At 41.1% G+C, this 19,588-nt stretch overlaps 2 protein-coding genes across 8 annotated transcripts in view; one reads left to right on the top strand and one right to left on the bottom strand.

The window, feature by feature from the left end:
* The window catches only part of ART3 (ADP-ribosyltransferase 3 (inactive)), a 75,986-nt gene that overhangs the window by 40,359 nt on the left and 16,039 nt on the right, over nt 1–19,588 (bottom strand). The window contains exon 1 of one of the 7 annotated variants that reach the window (XM_006142952.3): nt 3,571–3,688. The exons of the other annotated variants lie outside the window; for them this stretch is intronic. The gene's annotated coding sequence lies outside the window, so the exon portion shown is untranslated. Of the gene's footprint in view, nt 1–3,570; nt 3,689–19,588 lie in introns of those variants that run through there. 7 annotated transcript variants of the gene reach the window in all.
* CXCL11 (C-X-C motif chemokine ligand 11) lies at nt 7,796–9,773 on the top strand. The gene is made up of 4 exons (XM_006142960.3): nt 7,796–7,945; nt 8,499–8,625; nt 8,735–8,807; nt 9,048–9,773. Exons 1-4 carry the CDS (start codon nt 7,885–7,887, stop codon nt 9,087–9,089), a joined length of 303 nt encoding a protein of 100 aa, XP_006143022.1. The 5' UTR covers nt 7,796–7,884; the 3' UTR covers nt 9,090–9,773.

The raw sequence follows: 19,588 nt of genomic DNA, 5'->3' as shown, positions 1-19,588 counted from the left end.
TTTTTTCATTTTTTTAATGATTGGTGCATGTGTGCAAATAAGAGAGTAAAAGAGATAGGGATAGGAAGAGAGAGAGAGAGAGAGCGAGAGCGCGATGAGCACCACCCACAGGGTCTGCTCACATCACAATCCCCTTCCTCCAGTTCTCCGGCCCATCAGAGCCCAGGCACCCACCTGACCAGGGATTCTGTTTCTCTTGAGCGGCACATTAAGGCTGCACCACAGAGCCAGCCCACTGCTGCGGGGTTGTTTTGTTTGTTTGTTTTGCTTTTAAATAAATAAGTAGGCAAACTCAATAGGAGACAAAAAAAGACTTTGATACTAACCAAATCACTCAAGAAAGTAACAGCAGAACTTGGCTAAATTCCACTTGAAGTTTGACTGACTTAATCTATAAAATCTCTGATCAATAATCTTCAAAAGGGTCACTAGCAATTTTTAAATTAAGAGTAAACTATCTTTGGGGTCATCAGGTGGCACAGTGGTTGGGGCACTGGACTCTCACATTGCCAACCGCGGGTCAGGTCCTAGGCCTGGCAGCTTGCTTTCTCACTTTCCTTCTCTCTCTTACCCCCTCTCTCTGTCTCTCTCTGGTGAGCATGCGTGCCCTGTAGCAAATTGGAAAATAATAATAACAAATAAAATAAAATAAAAATTATTTAAAAAAAAGAGTAATTATCTTCTTAATGCATACCTGGACATTATGATAAGGTACCAAAATTGGGGTAACTCTTCTTTGGTTCTAATTTATAGGTGGTTCTCCACTTAATAGTAGAACCTAGGTCACTTGAAGACCCATTGTTTTCAAGATTTTTTTCATGATAAATTCTGTATTTCTGTATGAGGTAATTATTTTAGCTGGCTAGCCTAGAAATACAGCTAATCCAGTTTCTACTATTTTTCTAGAGAGAAATGTATTTCAGGTGTCAACCTGAGATGCCAGGAATATATTCCTTTCTCTGATTCACTCCTTCCCCAACCTGTGGAACTGTGAACTTTGCCCCTATCCCTGCCTCCTTAAATAATACATCCCCCTTCCCACCTCACTGCCCCCCTCCCCTGTTACTTACTCTGCTGCCATTAAATAATAATGCTGGTGTTTGGCAATGCCCAGGCCTGCCACTCTCTGCTACTCTTTTCTATTCCCCTAACCCTTGACACCTGGCCTTGAGAACTAGGTTTGGAGTCCCAACCGCAATCAACTACATGGGAGTCCAGCGACACAGCCATTACCCTAACTGCTGGTCCCCCCTACTGTGCTTTCTTAAACTGTACTGCCTCCCAGCACAATTTGTCTGCCTCAGCCAACCGTGGAAAAGAACACAGGCTTCTTCCCTTTTCCCGTCAGTTGTCTGAGGTTTTCTAAGCGGTACTACTGTTAGCCATGATGGAAAAATATGAAGGGACTTCAGAAAGTTCATGGGGGCTGGTTGGCAGATGATGCAGTGATTGAGGTGCTGGACTCCCACATGGTCAATCACGGTTCGGGTCCTAGACCTGGCAGCTTGCTCTCTCACTCTCTCTCTCTCTAGTAGAATTTAAAAATAATAAATAATTTTAAAAATGTTTCTGTGAATTTTTTAACAAGTTCACAGGGAAAATGGAATTAAAGTATGAGTTTATTTTGGTGCAAAAAATTGTAATCTATGCATAGTTTTTTTTATACTACTGTTCCATGAACTGATCAATACTTTTCCATGAATGTTTTGAAGATACATCATAGAGGATAAACATTACAAACAAAAATCAAGTTTTAACAAGCATCACAATACTCATTCTCCAAGTATTCAATGAAAAAGAAACTAAGGGCCAGCCCCACGGCCTAGTGGTTAAGGGAGCCAGATCCCACATGGCTGACTGAGGTTCAAATCCCAGCTCCAGCAGTTTGAAAAACATGCCAGGTGCATGTGTGTGCATGTCCAAAATCCTAATGGGATGGAGAAACAGAGGAGACCATGACCATGCCTCTCTCTTTAAAAAAAAGGAGAAGGAGGAGGGGGAGGGGGAGGAGAAGAAGAAGAAATAATATAGGTTGAACTGGGCTCTAGACCTTCTCCAGATTTCTTAACTGCTTTCTCATTAGGATCTTCAGACTCTATTTGTCCCAAACAGTTCCATACTAAGTCTCCCAATCTCATCTTCTTTTGCGTTTTCTGTATTCCAGGGAGGGGTGGGCCCGAGAGCTGAAGAGTCAGACTCTGAGAGTGACTTTTGGTCACCCGTTATACCACGGGAGAAAGGAACACCTGTGTGCTTTCTAATTTCTGCTGGACCAACTCTGCTTCTTACTAAATCTGTTAAATGATTTGGAGGAGAGTTACATAAACTCTTGAAACCTTGTTGCCTTCTTCTTTAAAAAATAGTGCCTTTTCTTACAGCATAGTAGTGAGGACTAGTGAGACATGCACAATATCTGGCAGAATGGCAATCACTCTGGTCCCCAGCATCATCTCGCCACCACCACACAGGCAGCCTCCAACCACACAGACAGGAGGTAAGGAGAGGTGGGTAAGCAGAGCCGAGGAGTCAGCCACACTCCTCTGACCACACTTTTTAACTGCTCATCAGCCCGCACATTAAGAGGAAGAATAGGGAAGTGAGAAACACAGAAAGTAAATTAGGTTGTGGGTTCTAAGGTAGAAGCAGGATGTTAGGAAAGTCTTAGTAGTAGAGAAATGATAGAAATGTTTATTGTTTTATTATTATTATTTTAAAAAGAAAAACAACATTCAGTACAAAATTTCTTTAAAAAGCAGTCTGGGAGCTGGCAGGTGGCACAGCAATTGAGGACTGGACTCCCACATGACCAACCGTGGTTCAGGGCCTAGACAGCAGCTTGAAATTCACACCAGGCATGTGTGCGTGCATGCCCAGAATCCCGAGAGGAAAGAAGAGGAGAAGGGACTGTGGCATGGTCATCCCCCAAGGGGGTGATTTCTCGCTTTCTCTCTGTCTCTGTCTCTCTGGCAAGCACATATGCCCTGTAGCAAAAATATCTCTCAAAGAAAAAAAAAAAGTCTAAATGTTTTATTGTTCTTGTTTTGAATCCAAAAGAAGGTCACTTAACTATCAAAACAGTATAAGAAATAAAATATCTGCAACAAAAATGTCCTTCTAGTTCTTTGCCATTTTTTAACTTTTTGTTGTTTTGGTTTTTTGTTTTTTTTTTTTTGAGAAATTTTTGCTAAAGGGTATATGTACTTGCCAGAGAGATAGACAGAAAGCAAAAACCACTCCCCAGCAGGATGGTCACACCTCAATCCCTTCTCCTCCATTCTCCTCCTGGGATCTTGAGCACACTCGCACACATACCCGGTGTGATTTTTAAGCCACTGGATCCAGGACTCAAACCGCAGTCAGTTACATGGGAGTTCAGCGACATAACCATTTCACCATCTGCTAGTCCCTTTTAACATTTTTGCCTGTATTTCCTATTTAAAACCTTAAGTTTAGTTAACCTTTAATTCAAACTGGCAAACCAGATGTATTGAAATACTCCTTACAAATGGTCATTTTTGCATATATTCTATTAAAACAAACACAAATAAATCCAATGCAGTTTCACCATACCTTGCAGACATGGCTTTTCTAACATTCACGTGCAGGCCTCATCTCTCCAAACAAGATCCTTTTGTGCATTACTCTTTCCAATGAGCCCTGAAATACTATCAGCAGATGAATTTTCTGCTCCCCTCCAGCTCTTGAGAGGCAGAGGCAATAAACTAATGATAAATAGAGCTTGTGTGTAATTTTCTCCTTCCTACGGAATCAAACTTCCTTTGGTTAGTTGTTCATCAAGCTGTTCATTGCTAATCTCTCACATGTTTCTGTCCCCTAACAATAGGCATGTTGTTTTCCAGTGTGGAAAATTAACATGAACATCTACATTGACCTGGAAGATGTTGACAGCAGTCATTTTCTAGGCGGCCAACTGAAGGCCATGCACAGAGCTGCCTTTGTTGTGAGGAAAATAATTTGTCTAAAGTTTATGGCGATGTATAAGTTGTTTTGTACAACCCGCAGCTCCTGGCTCAAACACATGCAAGTGACAGCAAACGTTCTGTGAGGCGCAGAGAAGACACACAAAACGGTCTATTCAATGAAGGGGACAGACCTTCATCATTTTTTCTTCTGTGTTCCAAATTTTAACATACATGTTTTTAAAATCTGGCCTAGAATTCTAAAGAAAATAAATTAGGTTTCAAATTCATGTTCTTTTTTTTCCTTCGGAATTACTGTGAAAACAAGTGGGTTTTCTTTGACACTTGTCAATGATACGCTAATCAAGGTAGCTTGGCAGTAGACTTGGTGAAAGGAAATACTCCAAAGCAAAAAGATGTGATTACTGATAAATCAAACAATATTTATATACTGTGCTTTGCCAGGTTAAAAAAAAAAGCAATGTTAAAAAAAAAGTAATGGCTATTATTTGATAATTCTTCTTCCAAAAAGGGAATGAAACATTAAGTTTTCCTTGCAGAAGAGGAAAGGTAGATAGAACTTTTCAACAATTTCCAAGAAAAGGAAAGAGATCCAGTTTCATGAATCGTCTCCTGCTTACACATCTCAGAAAACCCTCTCCTGTGCAATAAATTTAATGAGGCTGATGAGAAACCGTCCGACTCCAGGAACAAGATGCAGACAGCCTGTATCTCATTGACAGGAATGGACACAGTTAGAAAGCAAAGGAATTAAACCGTCTGTAACTATTTTTCAGATCTTCGGTCACTGAACCTAAAAGGCACAATGCATCTTTCACATGTCGAACACTGCCTCTCCCCTAACCAGAAATTCCATTCACAGTCCAATGATCTAGGCTGGCCTCACAGTACAGCAGTTAAACACTACACCGAAACTGGATCCCGCATGGTTGACCAGGTTTCGAGTCTCAGCCCCAGTGAGAAATACACCAGCAATGCCAGCATGCCAGGATCTTGGCAAGATGGACAATGGGAGGGAAAAGAATTGCAGTATGACCAAGCCCTCACTCTCTTCACTTTCCCTCCCTCTGTTTGTGTGTGTCTGTCTCTTCCACAAGCACATGTGTCTGACAGGCAAAAAGAAAAGAAAAGAAAAGAAAAGAAAAGAAAAGAGAAGAGAAGAGAAGGGAAGGGAAGGGAAGGGAAGGAAAGGAAAGGGAAGGAAAGGAAAGGAAAGGAAAAAAAGAAGAGAAAGAGAGAGAGAAAGAGAGTTCGGTAACCTTTCATACAACGTGTGCCAAGGTACTGATTCCATTCCTTCTGATTTAAGACAAGAAAAGGCTACACGTGGCTCTTGAATATGGGAAGGTCAGTATGGTGATGACGGTCACTTAAAATGGGTCCTTCTTCCATGCACGCACTTGAGATTGCAATATTTAGATAGCACACGTCAAGGATGAAGCTGTCCTTGCACCAGACAACACAAATGCCCGATTGCATTAGCAGAATACAGCTTTTGAAAATGTGTCCTTAGGTCAAAGTCCCAGAAAGAGATCAAGCAGAGACTGAGAAACATCCTTACAATTCACCGTCATTCTGGAACTCTCTCCAATCACAGTAACATATGCTCCCTCCCTCAATGCCTTACTGATTTTTTTTTTCTGTTTATAGAATGTATTACAAGTTTGCAGAAAAAAACATAGCCTTGCCCTGTGCTAATAGCTGCATTGAAGATAGCCTGGAGAATTCGTCTGATTTCTGGAATAAGTATTTTAATAAATGTTGTAAGAAAAATCCTAGAAGCAGTATTCTGTGATGGGTACTCCCCCCAATCCACTGGTAGCTCGCTCAGTGCTCTGATCCCTCTATAAAAAGAGCATCAGATAATGTTCTTCCATCCTTTCGAGAGTTCAGGATTTTACGTCCGCCTTTCAGTCCATTCTCGTGACTTTAGGTGTCTATCACGTATCTGGCAACCGCTTCCTGAGGACTGAGTCAGCTGCCTTCTATAAACTCAGAACCGGACTCTGTTCTTCATACCGATGTATAATAAATGGAAATGCTGGTTTCATAAGCCACTTTTCACTAATTTAACTGAATGAACTATATCCTTGATATTGCCTTTTTTTTTTTTGCATGGAATACGTTACTCAGAGACCTAGTGAATTGTAAATTGAGAAGTATCTTGCATTGATCTCCTTAAACTTGAAAACATTGCAAATTCTACATTAACTGGATAATTTTGGAGTATTGCTAAAAGTTCAAATGAATCACAGATTACAGAGTTTTTAAGCTGGAAGGGACTTCGGTTATTAATTATGGAAACTAGATTCATTCCTTGGGACACTCCTTTAAACTCAAGGAAAGCCTTATTTGAGTGAGTGAACCTGGAAATGTAAAGCAGAAAATAGTCCAATCCCACAAACAACATAACAAAACAGACCAATACTACTAAAGAGACAGAGAATGTAGTTTAATTTTTTTTTCATTTAATTAACAAGAAAGAGTAGTGAGATATAATGACTTAGTAAAAAGAATGAAAGAAAATAGGGAATTTTTTAAAGTTTATTTTTAGGGGACCAGCAGATGGCATAATGGCTATGTCACTGGACTCCTATGTAGTCGACTGCAGTTCAAGTCCTAGACCTGGTGGCTTAAACTCACGCTGGGCACATGTGTGTGTGTGCCCAAGATCCCGAGAGGAGAATGGAGGAGAAGGGATTGCAGCATGGTCATCACCCCTGGGGGTGGTGGGGTGGTGATTTCTCACTTTCTGTCTGTCTGTCTGTCTCTCTCTTTCTGGCAAGCACATACGCAGTATAACAAAAACCTCTCCAATTAAAACAACAGCATTCCTTTGTATAGTTGTGTGAAGGTCATACGATGAAAGGACTAAAAACAGGAAGATGGTCTTCCTGAATAAATGGCAATTGGAGTTCCACTGCCCAGAGCAGCCCAAAATTAAATGAATTTTTACGAAAAACTACCTTCAGAAGACTGATTCATTCAATATATTAGGTTGAGAAAATCATGACATTATTTTTCTGTTTTTCTATGCAAAAATGCATCACGACTTTTCCAACAACCCAACATTATGAATGCCTGCATTCTATGGTAGGAACTGAAAGACTGGAAGATATAAAAGCATGGAGAACTGGGACTAGCTGATGGCACAATGGTTACATTGCTGGACTCCCACGTTGCTGACCGTGGTTTGAGTCCCAGACCCAGCAGCTTAAAACTCTCTCTAGGCACATGTGCGTACATGCCCCAAAATCCTGGGAGCAGAATGGAAGAGAAGGAATTGCAGCATGGCACCCCCCGCCCCCGGAGTGAATTCTTGCTTTCTGTCTCTGTCTCTCCAGTGAGTGCACATGCCCTATAACAAAAATCTCTCTTCAAAAAAGGCATGGAGAACAACTGTGAACACTAGAGACAGTGTGGGAGGAGGATAGGAAATGGGGGAGGATGAGAGGGAAGCAACCGAGGGGAAAAAGAAGCAAAACCTTTAAGGGACACAAAAATGGAAAATGATCTGTTGATGATAATGTGTATGGTAGTATCTGACTGCACTAATATGCAGTATACTAATCTGGGAAACTCATTCCTTATGTTCTAATGATATATAGTGATTGAATGTAAAAAAATAAAAAATAAAAGATATCTAAAAAAGGAAGGGCAGATTTACAGCTGGTATACCCCATCCTACATTTATACAACACTTTACCGAGTGCTTTCACATTCAACATTACAATAAGTAGGAAGAGACAGTGACATTTGGACAATAGTAAAACAGAAACTCTTGGAAGAAAGGAATATGACTCAAGAAGGGAAATTCCTGCCAGCATAAGAGGATTGGTGGTGTATAAAAGGCTCTCCCTCTACCAGTTGAGAATGTCCTTCAAGCTCAGCATTTCTATTGCCTCCAACGAGACTATCGAAGCTGCAGCAGCAAGAAACAGACATGAGCGTGAAGTGCATGGCTATAGCCTTGGGGGTGATACTCTGCACTGCAGCTGTTCAAGGTACATGGTTCTTTCTCCTCCATCAACTCTCTTTCTGACGTTTCAAACGTCTTTTCTTCTACTTCTATCCTAACAGGTTTAGTACATTTTTATGTAACTTCAGACAGCTTTGACAGAGAATGCTGAAAATGTTTAAGGTGCTATAGATGATGATTGAAATGAAGGATGATAAACTTCAGGAAATTCTGACTTGGCTACAGTATCCAGAAAGAGCCTTTAGCAGGAGTCTCAAAGTCTGTGAATACTGTGTACAGGATAATGCTGGCAGCTTCTGGCACAATTTCTTGAGTATCAAAGCAAGCCGCAAACAACCTTCACCTGCAGTCACCTTCCACCTGCTTCCTTTTATTCTTTTATTGGTGTGCTACAGATGTAACAAAAATCATCAACATCTTACTTAACTTCCTTCCCAGTACCGGGGGTCAGTGCTGTTTAACAAATGCCTTTCCTTATCCTTCATGAAAACGAGGCTCACATCCTTCACCAGGACTGAGCACCGCAGGCGTGTGCTGTCATCGGATGCCTCACTAACGCACACTATCATCTGTTCTAGGGTTCCCCATGTTCAAAGGAGGACGTTGTCTTTGCATAAATCCTGGAGTAAAGGCAGTGAGAGTGGCGAATATTGGGAAAGTCTCCATAATCTACCCAAGTAACAACTGTGACAAAACAGAAGTGATGTAAGTAACAGACTTGCTAGGGAGGACTATTGTGAAGGTATTTTTTAAAAAATTTTGTTCTATGCTTTTCCATCCCCAAGTTTAAGATTTTTGGATTTTCCCTTAACAGAATTACCCTCAAAGCACCAAAAGTACAGCGATGCTTGAATCCTAACTCGAAGCAAGCAAGACTTATAATTAAGGTAGGTTACCGAATGACTTCTGTGTTGCATTCTGTCTTAGTAAATATATTTATTATTGCCTTTGAAAAAAAAAAGAATAAAATAGTGCAGAAAGATTATGCTGTTCCCTTGTCAAGTATTCTGTGAAGGGGGTCCTCGGTCAGCTTCCCTTTCCTCCCGGATGTTTTTACATGTCAACACTTAATCACTGTGAAAACAAGAACAGCCCACGTAAATCAAACACACGTTTTCCCATTACAGGAATTCGGAAGAAAGAAATTTTTAAACCATCAAAATGTATAAAGTCCTGGGAGAGATGATTTGAAAACCTAGAACAAGTTTCACTATGACTACTAAAGTGAAAATCCTGCCATAGGAAACCGGCTTTCTCCTGCCTCCCGCAATAAATATTCAAGCACTTCTGGGTCAGAGAGATTTCAAGGACATCTGGTGCTTATCACCATTCTACCGTGACTATGAAAACATTCCTGCCACTCGAAGTCGAGTGTCTTGATCTAAAGTCCGTAGGCCTAGCGGTGGTTACAAGGGAAACATTAACATGAGTGGAGTCAAGCCTTGTATGAGTCAAAAGCTTCTACATTACATGAAACACTTAAAATAATTTTTCACCTAAATACGTGTTTCTTTCTCCAATAACATGCAATACAAGCATGTCTGGGAAGGACGTTTTTATGCATCATTTTGTTTTATAGATGATTGTATTTCATAAAATGTACTGTGATAAAAATGATAAGCTAAGGGAAACTGGTAAGAGTGCAAGTACTTCATAAGTGAGTCAGTAGCACTGGGAGTAATTTGACTTTTTTCAACTTTTTTCATTTGTGATGTTTCAAAACAATTAAAATACGTCTCTTTACTGTACTTTTTGGTAGGATCTATTCTTGTAAATTATAATGATATCATAGACATGTTTTAAATATAAGTGTCTTTGTCTACCAAAGAAAAATGCTGTAAAATAAAATATATATGCATATTATATAATTACCTTTACTTCGTGTGATTGTTACTTTAAAAAAAATGAGCTCAAGGGGGAAGAGAGAGAGAGAGACAGTGAGAGGGAAAGTGAGAAATAACACCCCAGGGGGATGGCCATGCCACAATCTCTGGTCCTCCATTCTTCTCCTAGGATCTTGGGCACATGCGCACGCAGGCCCAGTGTGATTTTCAAGCCAGTGGGTCTGGGACTCAAACTGCAGTCGGCCACGTGGGAGTCCAGCGACATAACCACTACACCATCTGCTAGCTCTCTAATCCATGTCTTTAGTCATGCCTGTACTATTAAATTTAGGCATAACTAAGAAATTTACTTTGAAAAGCATCAAAATAATTTTTCTCTAATGAGCTATCACAACCTTTATTCAATCAGAAACATTTACTAGTTTCTAGGACATTTGGGATGCCTTTAACAATTTTACCTTATATTTCAAGAAGCACACAGCTACCAATCAATGAGCAGAATTGTTTAGAAACACACTTTAATGGGTAGTTGTGAAAGACAGCTATTTGGTCTTTCGTAGTGGGTGGTGGGAATCTTCCTAGCCCAAACCCTCTTACTTAGGGCACTTGTACTTACTAGGTATGTCTTGGAGGGAGGCCAAAAAGAGAAAGAAAAGGGCCAGATCCTGCCCTGCAGCCAGAACAAGAACTCAGTCAGGCCTTTCCTCCTAGACTTTGAATCCAGCTGACACCACGAAGATGCTATCAGTAAGGACACTATTGAAAGTGGCAGCCACAGCGGTTATAGAAAGTGGTTTGCTAACATGTTCCTGTAGCAGATGTTTGGCTAGGCCTTCCTGCCACCTAGCTCTGTATTCTCCAAGCCCTATTCTCTGCTCTTCCTGTGGATGCCTTAACTACCAATTAAATTTCTTTTCTAAGTTGGACAGTTGATGTCTCTGCATGTAACTAAAAACCTTGACTGATATAAGCACTCTTTATATAGCACATGTACATTTGAAAATTGAAAATATTGTGCATTTGATCAGATATGTCTTTGCAGTATGTAGTTGCCAAGAGTGCATGCACTTACAAGAGAGAGAAAGAGAGAGAAAGCATTCTCAAATAAGGCATGGCTGTGCTGAAATCCCTTCTTCCTCCAATTCATCATCTTATCAGGACTTGGGGCAAGCATGAACATGCACCCAGAGTATCTCTCAAGCAGCCAGGACTAGGACCTGAACTGTAGATGAACCGTAGACAGTCATGCAGGATCTGATTCCATATGTCCAGTGCCCAATCGCTACACTACCGGGCCAACCCTAAAAAGCATCTTTAAAAACAAAAATTCCAGAGACCAGCAGATGGTATAATGGTTATGTTGCTGGACTCCCACATAGTTGTGGCATGATGGTTGAGGTGCTAAACTCCCACATGGCTGACCACAGTTCAAGTCCTGGACCTGGTGGCTTGCTTTCCCATTTTCTCTCTCTCTGTCTGTCTCTAGTGAGCACGTGTCCTATAACAAATGGAAAAATAATAACAAATAAAAATAATTATTATTATTTTTAAAATTACTCCTATTTGTGAATGACTCAATTATATAAAAAGACCTGAAGAATCCATCAAAAAAAATTCTCAAGAGGTGATAAATTCGGCTAACTTTTGGGATACAAAGTAACATACAAAAAATCCTACTTTTGTACTCTACCAATGAATGAACTGAGGCAGAAAATAAATGAAGACATCAATTCCATTTACCCTAGCTGCACACACACACACACACACACACACACACACACACCAGGAATAAATGTAACTGAAGCAGTGAAAGGTCTCTACTATGAAAACTATTTAAAAAAAACTTAATAAATTTAAAGAGACACAAAAGAATGGAAATGTATTCATTATTCATGGATTGGAAGACTCAACATAAATAAAATGTCAATACTACCCAAAGAGATTTACAAATTCAATACAATGCCTACTAAAATTCCAACAGCATTCTTCAGATAAATGGGGAAACAAATCATAAAATTTTTTTTAAAAATAAAAAAATCATAAAATCAAATAGTATTTCAAAGCAATATTATAAAAAAAGAGTGAAATTGGAGGCATCTTACTACTTGAGTTCAAAATATATTACAAAACCAAAACAACATACTATTGGCACAAAATATGGGACAGAAATAAACTCAGTAACATACAGCTTACTGATTTTTGCCAAAGGTCACAAGATAAGCCAGTAGAGAAAAGGAAGTCTTTCAATAAATGGTGATGAGAAAACTGTATATCCACTTGCAGAAAAATAAGATTAGACTTCAATTCTCATCATTTATAAAAATTAATAAATGGGTTAAAGTCTTAAACGTAAAACCCCAAACCCTAAAACTATTGGAGGGAAACACTGGAAGGACACTTCAAGATATTGCAGTAGACATAGATTTCTTGAGTAAGACCCTTAAAACAAGGGCGGTAACACTAAAAATAGTCAAGTGGGTTACACTGAACGTGCACCACCAACAGTGAACCCTAATGTAAAGCAGGGATGTGGACTGATAATGGTGCATCTACGCAGGTTCATCAGTTCTAACAAATATCCCATTCTGAGGTGGATTTTCATACCAGATGAGGCTACGAGTGTGTGAGAGAAGGGGGCTTATGGGAAGTTTTTATCTTCTCTATCTTCTTCTCAATTTTATTGTGAACCTAAAGTGCTCTCAAAAAAAGATTTTTTAGGGAACCAGCAGGTAGCGTAACAGCTATGTCGCTGGACTCTCACGTAGTTGACCGTGGTTCGTGTCCCGGACCCGGTGGCTTAAAACTCACGCCGGGCGCGTGTGCGTGCGTGCCCAAGATCCCGAGAGGAGAATGGAGGAGAAGGGATTGCGGCGTGACCATCCCCCCTGGGGGGTGATTTCTCGCTTTCTGTCTCTATGTCTCCAGGGGGGAAATTTCTCGCTTTCTGTCTCTATGTCTCTCTCTGTCTGTCTGGCGAGCGCACGCGCCCTACAGTGAAAATCTCTCAAAAAAAAAAAAAAAAAAAAAAAAAGAGATTAGAACGGAGAAGGGATTGCAGCATGACCACCCCGAGGTGGGGCTAAATTAAGGTGGTAATAGAACAGAAACATGAGAAGTACCCCGTAACAAAAAGAAACAAAAAAAATTAGTAATCAATTAAGTGTGAAGGTTCAAGCTAAGGAACAAAATCAAGGAAAACCCTAAGGAGGCCAGAAGGTGGCACAATGGTTGAGGCACTGGACTCTCACATGGTCGAATACAGTTCAAATCCACGACCTGGCAGCTTGAATCTTACACGGGGCATGTGTGAGTGAGTGCCCAAAATCCCGAGAAGAACGGAGAAGGGATTGCAGCATGACCACCCCTTGCAGAGTGATTTCTTGTTTTCTGTCTCTCCAGCGAGTGCACGTGCTCTGTAGCAAAAATCTCTAAAAAATAAATAAATAAATAAATAAATAAATAAGGAAAACACTAAGGATTTAAATCTGAAGTGGAAGTAGAAAAGGGAATTAAAAAAAAAAAACTTGGGGATCAGATGGTGGTGCAGTGGTGACACGTGACACTGCGGGACTGACCCACATGGCAAGGTTACAGATTTGCATCTGGAGACCTCCCTGAATACACAGGGCACACACAGGTGGCCCATGATCGGGAGCTGACTGAAGGGGCAGGACTGTGACATCCCGACCCTATTGAGGGAGCTGTCATTCTCTCTCTCACTATGGGGGCAATAAATGAACCTTTTAAAAAGTGGTTTTTTTAAGAATTATTTTAGTTAACTTTATTAATTTAATTTAATTTTAATTTGACCAGAGAAGGACAGAGTGAGAGAGAGAGGGGGAAAGTGAGAAAGCAAGCCACCAGATCCAGAACTCGAACCATGCTCGGCCATGCAGGAATCCAGGTGCCCTAACCACCACGCCACCTGCTGGCTCCCCAGAAAGTAAGTTTTTTTTTTTTTTTTTTTTTTTTAAGAAGGCTAAGCTTTTAAGGTTTAAAAGAATAGCGCTGCTACTGACAAGAATAGGAAGATCAGGAAGAAGTGGTTTAGCAAAGAATACTGCAGGCTAGATTCTAGCCAGTATTTGGAACTTGACATGCCAAAAACCAAGAGGAGCTTTCCAACAGTATTTTGGATAGCACTGCCAGGAAAAAGGTAAAGATCACATTGAATTGTTTTTGACTATCGAGGGCAGTACCTAATTAGCCTTATAGAACTAATACCGTGTTACATCTGTTTCTCCAAGATTTTCACGGCCAACAAATATAAACCTCTGTGATGTGGTTAACCATTCTGTGGATTATCCACAGTCCACACTCACACATAACTGGGTTTGTTGTTGTTTTGAGGAGGAGAGGGATGATGCAATGTTGGTTGCTTATCTTCTCCACAAATTTTACTTACCAGACACTGATAAGGAAACTGAGCAAGTCTGAAATTATTATGTATATTGCAACTATAGTTTCACTTCAGTACCAAAGAGTAACAATTACTTCCTGAAAACCCTGGCGCCATAAATGCAGACATAATAGTGGCTTGGTATTGCTCACTAAAGTGCTGTGACATTGGAAATGTCCTGAGGTAAAATGATAAACGTTACATCATTTCCCATATGCTATAACTTAGCATGCTCTTTTAACTGGTTCACAAAAAAATGACAAATTACCAAAAAGTACTTAAAGGAAACTGAAAGATGATCCAAAATAGGATAATATGCACTATTGAACTACATCACATTGTAAGATTTCTCTTCTTCCAAAAAAGGGCACATTTTACAAAGTTTTTGTTTGCAGATAGAGCAAAATATTCCTAAAATCCTAGTGTATTCTGTTTCAATATTTGATATACTTCCCCCAAACACATTTACTTTCATAGTGTTCTCAAATGTCAGCTCTTCCCCCAAATGACTAAATCTGCCACATTTTGTAAAAGTCCTCCCAAATGCATGAGTTAAAAGACATGGCACACTAAGGCCAGTCAGATGGCGTGGTGGTGAAGGTGGCTGAACCCTCATGGGTGACTGCACAGTTCGGATCTCTGGTGACTTGAAAAACATATGGGCGCAGGTGCGTGCATGCCCGAAATCCCAAGAGGGAGAAGGGATTATGATTTTATGTATGCTCAAAAATTTGGAGAGGAGAGTGGAGGAGAAAAGGGATTGCTGTGTAGCCATCCCCCCCCCGAAGGGTAATTTCTTTTTTTCTCTTTCTCGATCTCTCCCTCTCACTCCCTCTGGTGAACACGCATGCCCTATAGGGAAAAAGAAAAAAAATGAGGAGTCAGCAGGTGGCATAGCGGTTATGTTGCTGGACTCCCACATGACCAACCACAGTTCAAGTCCTGGACCTGGTGGCTTGAAAATCACACCAGTCGTGTGTGCATGTGTGCCCAAGATCCCAGGAAGAGAGTGTAGGAGAAAGGATCGTGGCATGGCCATCCCCCGTGGGCGGGGGGTGATTTCTTACCTGCCCTCTCACTGTCTCTCTGTCTGTCTCTCTCTCTCTGAAGAGCACACATGACCTGTGGCAAAAATCTCTAAAAAATATATATATTTCTTGCATGAGCAAGAGAGACTCAGAGATAGTGCTCCCAACAGCATGTTAATGCTTAAAGTTCTTAAGTTTATTTCTTCCATGAGCAAGAGGGACACAGAGAGAGAGAAAGAGCGAGAGAGAGCACTCCCGACAAAGTCTTGATGCCATGATCCACCCCCAGCCTCAGCCAACCCCAGACCATGGGCACGTATGTGTCCAGTGCATTCAGGAAGGTTTTCCGAAATGAACCCAGAATCTTCCCAGGTGGGTCAGCCATGCTTCATCACTGCACCACCATCTGGTCCCCTGCCATCTAGTTACTTCTGCCTTACAGAGGCATGGTTTTCTCCCTTGCTCACGAGCCTGTTTTGTTCTTTGTTACCTCAAGCAGTTTTCGAATTCCACCAATAAAATGTAAATTCACGAAGTTAGGACTTTTATCTACTATGATATCCCCAGTAGCAGTACTCAACATAGTGGCAGGAAGGGAAGGAAGGAGAGGGGACCCAACCAAACCAGGCCAAACCCATTCCCACCCCCCATTCTTTTCTGCCTATCTTGTGGCTTTACTACTACCATCTCATCAGTTAGACTGACTTCACTAACCATGATCTTTCCAACTCTTCTTTACTTCTTACCTCTCTAGATTAACATAGCAATGACCCTCTCTCAATAATATGCAGACTCAGGACCAGCAGTTGGCGTAATGGCTATGTCGCTGGACTCCCATGTAGTCAACTGCAGTTCGAGTCTCAGACCTGATGGCTTAAACTCCTGCAGGGCGTGTGTGTGTGCATGCCCAAGATCCCGAGAGGAAAATGGAGGAGAAGGGATTGCAGTGTGGCCATTCCCACTGGGGGGAGGGTGATTTCTTGTTTTCTGTCTCTCTGTCTCTCTCTGTCTTTCTGATGAGCACATGCACCCTATAGCAAAAACCTCTCCAAAAAAAAATATAATAATATGCAGAGTCAAATCTCTCAGTCACTCTGTTCAGCCAAAATGTTGTTACAGTTTAACATAACAGATATTCTTGGAAACTTGGCAGTCTTGGGGATATGACTCACAAAAGCACCAACAATCATTACACATTTCCTTGGCTACTTTTCAAAGGAGCAAACAGGGATCTGAAACTCGTACTTGCTATTTCCTTGAAATGAAGACTCTGTAGTAGATTAAACTGTAATGGACCTCAGGCCCATAGGTTTAGATTAGTTGTGCACAAACCGCCATCTCTTATCCAGGCATGCGTGAATTTGAATTTGAATATAATGAAGAACCATGAACGTATCACCTAAATCAAGAGCTAAAACATTAAAATGACTTAACATACAGCCATCTGTTCCTTCCCTGTCTCATTCTCTTGCTTCCTCCAATCCTAAAATAATCACTTCCCCTCATTCTGTATTTTTAAAAAACATTCCGGCAAGGGCCAGCAGGTGGTGTGATGGTTAAGGCACCCGACTCCCACATGACCAACCGTGGTTTGAGTCCCGGGCCTGGTGGCTGGAAACTCACACTGGGCACATATACGTGCATGTCCAAAATCCCGAGAGGAGAATAGCATGGCCATCAGCCTGGAAGAGGGTGATTTCTCCTTCTCTCTCTCTTTTTCTTTCTCTCTCTCCAGTGAGTGCATGCACCCTGTGGCAAAAACCTAAAAAGAAAAAGTCCTAGTAAAATACACATAATATATTATAAAACTTATAAATTATAAATTATTAAACTTAACTATCTTCATCATTTTTAAGTACAGTTCAGTGGCAATAATTACATTCATACTATTGTGCAAATATCGCTCTCTTCCTTTTTAAAGAAGTTTAATTACTGGGGCCCGCAGGTGGCATGGTGGTTAAGGCACTGGACTCCCACATGGCCGACTGTAGTTTGAGTCCAGGACCTAGAGGCTTATTCTCTCTCTCTATGCTGAGTGCACATGCCCTATAGAAAATTAAATTGCAATAATAATAAAATTAAATAATTAATTCTTTAAAAAATCTTCATTACATAATCAAAATATTACTTCACTTTAGTTTTGCTGAATATTTTTTCTAAATTATTTATTTTATTTATTATTATTATTTAAGTTTGCTATAGGGCATGTGTACTCACCAGAGAGAGAAAGAGAGAGAGAGAAAGTGAGAAAGCAAGCCTCCAGGTCCCAGACTCAAACTGCAGTCAGCCATGTAACAGTCCAACACCTTAACCATGCCTACTTGTCTTGTCAACTCATCACATAGCTTCATGTTTTTATAGTTATGTGAAGTTATCTAAAGTCCTTTCCTGCAAATGCTGCATGATTCCGATCCTCAACTTGACCAGGACAGTCAGGCCTATGACTTGTGAGTGCTGTCCACCACCAGATACAACTGACACGTGGTAACTGCATCATCCCAGGAGAGGACACTGCTCACGGCACCTAGAGGTTAGCTGAAACTTGACCAGAGAAATGGCTGTATTCCTGAATTTTTTGCCAATGAGAAGTGTATTAATTTCGATGAAAACTCCTTTGTTCTCTCTATTCATGACAGCACACACACATGCGGTCAGAGGTGGGGAGCACCGTTCACAGGCTCTGGTCATTCCACAATCCCATCTCTCCAGTTCTTGAGCCCGTGAGACCTTGGGCACCCACATGTGTGCCTCGTGTTTCAGGCTGACGGAACCTGGGATTCAAAGCAAGGTCTCTACGTGGGGTCCAGCTTCTTCTAAACAGCAGCTGCCATCACTGTACCATGAGCTAGTCCTAAAGTTGCTTTTCAATCTCCTGTCATCGTCAGAGTGACCTGGAAGTTGGGTGGTATTGGGTATTATGTGCACTTTAAGATCAGAAAACTGAAGCACAGGGACCAGCAGTTAGCGTAATGGCTATGTCGCTGGACTCCCATGTGGTCAACCATGGTCCAGGTCCCGGACTCAGGGGCTTAAACTCACACCGGGGCGCGTGTGCTTGCGTGCCCAAGATCCTGAGAGAATGGAGGAGAAGGGATTGCGGTGTGGCCATCCCCCCTCCCCCCGAGGGGTGATTTCTCGCTTTCTCTCTGTCTCTCTCTGTCTTTCTGGTGAGTGCACATGCCCTACAGCAAGAACCTCTCCAAAAAAAAAGAAAGAAAACTGAAGCACAGATAAACCTGTTTATATTTTGCCCAAGAACACAGAGCAAATGAAAGACGGAATTTACACACAGCCTATCACATCATCCCATCAAGAGTGAGGAAGTAAAATATCGTTTAGACTAAAATGAATCCAAACAGGAGCTATTCTTAGTCCTCCCAAAGACGATGACTGCAAGGGCCTGCCACCCCCTTGGCTGGCCTTCACTCTGCCCTCTGCTCAGGCTGGCTCAGAATGATGCGACACACGGCAATTCAAAAGTATGTGACCTATCTTACCAGGCACTGTCTGCCAGGTGCATCTTCTGAGAGCTTGGAGTCAAAACCATGGAGAAATAGCTTGACTTTTTACCCTCATAACTTCCTAAGAGGAATTCTACACCGATTGAGGGGATTCTGGACCTGCGAACCTCGCTGAGGTCCTGCTCACTCTCTAGAAAACTTCTTCTAAGCACATTAATTTCCCGGAAAGCACTTTTTCCTGGGTCTGTCAGGGCAGGCTGCTCTCTTATGGCCTGGTGCCAAAAATAAATCAGTTGAAACTGAAACTAAAGTGGGATATTTCCTTAACTCTCATTTTCTTTCAAATCTACACTCAGATCAGTAAATACTAGGAAAGTAAGCATACCAAAACATGGAGAGAAATATTAATTTGAGAAGTTATCACTATATTTTTATTCAAATGATCCATACAGAATTAGCTATGGGCAAAATAAGTAATGGTGGGTCAGGGATCATCTCCAAAGTTTGATTTTTTTTTTCCCTAAATGATTTTCCTTGTTGACTACATCTGTAAGGTTTCTCTCTGAGCAAAACTCCATTTACAACAAGAAGGGTCCCTCGTTTTGACTCTATGCTAACCTAGCAATGTTCTAATTATTAATTCAACCTCCCAGATACTCTGACCCTGGAAAATGGGTGACTTAAATACCAGAATCAATCCATCCCAGTCATTCAATCCATCCCAGTTACTGGGAAGGTCCACATTTTTAAAAAAAATTAAATATTTAATTTTATTCATTATTATTATTATTATTTTGGAGAGATTTTTGCTATAAGGTGCATGCGCTTGCCAGACAGACAGAGAGAGACAGAGAGACAGAAAGTGAGAAATCACCCCCCAGGGAGGATGGTCACACCGCAATCCTTTCTCCTCCATTCTCCTCTCGGGATCTTGGG

This window comes from Tupaia chinensis, unplaced genomic scaffold (genome assembly GCF_000334495.1).
Source record: "Tupaia chinensis unplaced genomic scaffold, TupChi_1.0 Scaffold000086_1, whole genome shotgun sequence".
NCBI lineage: Eukaryota > Metazoa > Chordata > Mammalia > Scandentia > Tupaiidae > Tupaia > Tupaia belangeri.
Note: the sequence above shows the minus strand (reverse complement) of the source record. Positions and strands in the feature narration are given on the sequence as shown.